At 56.9% G+C, this 2,138-nt stretch overlaps 2 protein-coding genes across 2 annotated transcripts in view; both read left to right on the top strand.

The window, feature by feature from the left end:
• Window positions 1-644: 644 nt before the first annotated feature.
• On the top strand, window positions 645-1,338 carry EMH_0034520 (uncharacterized protein; the record flags this gene model as incomplete). Its single annotated transcript, XM_013494876.1, has 2 exons — window positions 645-790; window positions 993-1,338. The coding sequence occupies 2 exons, from the start codon at window positions 645-647 to the stop codon at window positions 1,336-1,338; spliced, it is 492 nt and encodes a 163-aa protein (XP_013350330.1).
• A 95-nt stretch (window positions 1,339-1,433) lies between these two features.
• The window catches only part of EMH_0034510 (uncharacterized protein), a gene marked incomplete at both ends in the record, with an annotated part of 2,001 nt that continues 1,296 nt past the window's right edge, over window positions 1,434-2,138 (top strand). Inside the window, one exon of the mRNA XM_013494875.1 lies at window positions 1,434-1,619. Coding sequence (XP_013350329.1) covers window positions 1,434-1,619 — 186 coding nt within the window. The remainder of the gene's footprint in view (window positions 1,620-2,138) is intronic.

Here is a 2,138-nt window from a genome sequence, read left to right as displayed (position 1 = left end):
GCAGCAGTAGCAGCAGGAGTAGCAGCAGCAGCAGCAGCAGCAGCAGCAGTAGCAGCAGCAGGAGTAGCAGCAACAGCAGCAGAGGGAGCATAACGCAGAGAGACAAAGAGAGAAACAAAAACAAAGAGGAGACAGAGACAGAAAGGAGACAGAGAAGAGACAGAAAAAAAAAACAAAAAAAAACAAAAAAACAAAAAACAAAACAAAGAAAAGCAAACAAAGAAAGAAAGAACAAAACAAAAGAAAGAAAACAAAGACAAGCAGCAACAAACAAACCTGAGAGAAACCCCTAACCGCCTCCTTATAGCTGCTGCTGCTGCTGCTGCTGCTGCTGCTGCTGCTGCTGCCCCGCTGCAGCAGCACAGCTCTGTTGTGCTGCAGCGCCCCCAGGGCGCAGAGACAGCAGCAGATTTCTTCTTCGAGTGTATATACACTGCGTACTGCTGCTGCTGCTGCTGCTGCACCCGCCCCCTTGCTGCTCCACAAACCGCCGCCGCTGCCGCTGCTGCTGCTGCTGCTGCTGCTGCTGCTGGGGTAGAAAAAAGGAGAACGCCACGGCAGCTGCAGCCGCAAGACAGAGCTGCTGGGGGCCCCACAAAAACCCAAAGACAAGCGAGAGGAGACAGCACGAAGGAGACAGCCATATGCTGTCAATCGAGCTGCTGCTTCTTCAGAACCACTCCTTGCTGAGCAGCAGCAGCAGCAGCAGCAGCAGCAGCGAGAGCAGCAGCAGCAGCGAGAGCAGCAGCAGCAGCAGCAGCAGCAAGAGCAGCAGCAGCAAGAGAGAGAAGTAAAACGCACAGTTTCTACAAGGCGGTCGGATCGAATCTTTACTACTACTACAGCTACAACTGTTGCTGCTGCTGCTGCTGCTGCTGCTGCTGCTGTAGCTGCTGCTGCTGCTGCTGCTGCTTACGAGTGAGGACAGCGATGACGGCGTCTCTCAGCCGCTGCAGCTCCGCGAAGACATGAGCTATCTCAGAACACTGCAGCCACCCAAACTGCTCGCTGCACACACAGCAGCAGCAGCAGCAGCAGCAGCAGCATCAGCAGCAGCAGCAGCAGCAGCAGGAGCAGCAGCAGGAGCAGCAGCAGCAGCAGCTACACTATAGGCACAATGAGACAGACAAGAAACAACACACGAACTGCAGCAACCAAAGGCTTGCTGCTGCTGAAGACGGCTCCCCTAAGGGGCCCCTAGAGGGCCCCTGGGGGGCCCCTGGGGGGCCCCTGGGGGGCCCCTGGGGGGCCCCTAGGGGCCCCTTGATAGCACCCAAGGCGGTCAGAGAGCAGCTGCATCAGCTGCAGCAGCTGCAGCAGCGGCAGACAGCAGCATGAACAGCAAACAACAACAACAACAACAGCAGCAGCAGCAGCAGCAGCAGCAGCAGCAGCAGCAGGGGGTGTACCTGCAGTAAGCCTCCAGCGGCTCTATGAGCTGCCCTGGGAGGGGCACAAAGGAGGGGAGGCGCCGCATTGCATCGCCTTCGAGAGCAGCAGCAGCAGCAGCAGCAGCAGCAGCAGCAGCAGCAGCAGCAGCAGCTGTAGAAGTAGGAGTAGTGACTGCAGCAGCTGCTGCTGCAGCAGCCGTAGCTGCAGCAGCAGCAGCTGCACCTACAGTAAGACTCTCCCTGCAGCAGCTGATGAAGAGATATTGTTACTCCTCCAGCTGCTGCTGCTGTTGCTGCTGCTGCTGCTGTTCCTGCTGCTGCTGCTGCTGCTGCTGCCGTGCCTCCTACACACGTGCAGAGGCTAAGGGGTTGAGCAGCAGCAAGTAGCAGCAGGAGCAGCAGCAAGTGCAGCTCAAAAATTCGCAGTTACTGCTGTTTCTGCTGCTACTTCTGCTGCTGCAGCAGCTGCTGCTGCTGCTGTTGCTGCTGCAGCAGCTGCTGCTGCTGGTGTCTGCAGCTAAAAAGGGGCTCTGCGTCGCTCTTTGTGTTTTTAATGGAAACCATAAATTCACAAACAGAAAAAAATCAACAAAAGTAAAAAAGGGAGCAGCAGCAGCAGCAGCAGCTGCTGCTGAGCAGGGGCCGAGAGAGAGTGGGGTCTGTGTTAGCAGCAGCAGCAGCAGCACAGCAGCAGCAGCAGCAGCAGCAGCAGCAACTGCTGCTGCTGCTGCTGCTGCTGCTGGTCAT

Source organism: Eimeria mitis, genomic scaffold, assembly GCF_000499745.2.
Source record: "Eimeria mitis Houghton genomic scaffold, Emh_scaff1317, whole genome shotgun sequence".
NCBI lineage: Eukaryota > Apicomplexa > Conoidasida > Eucoccidiorida > Eimeriidae > Eimeria > Eimeria mitis.
This window is presented reverse-complemented; position numbering and strand designations above follow the sequence as displayed.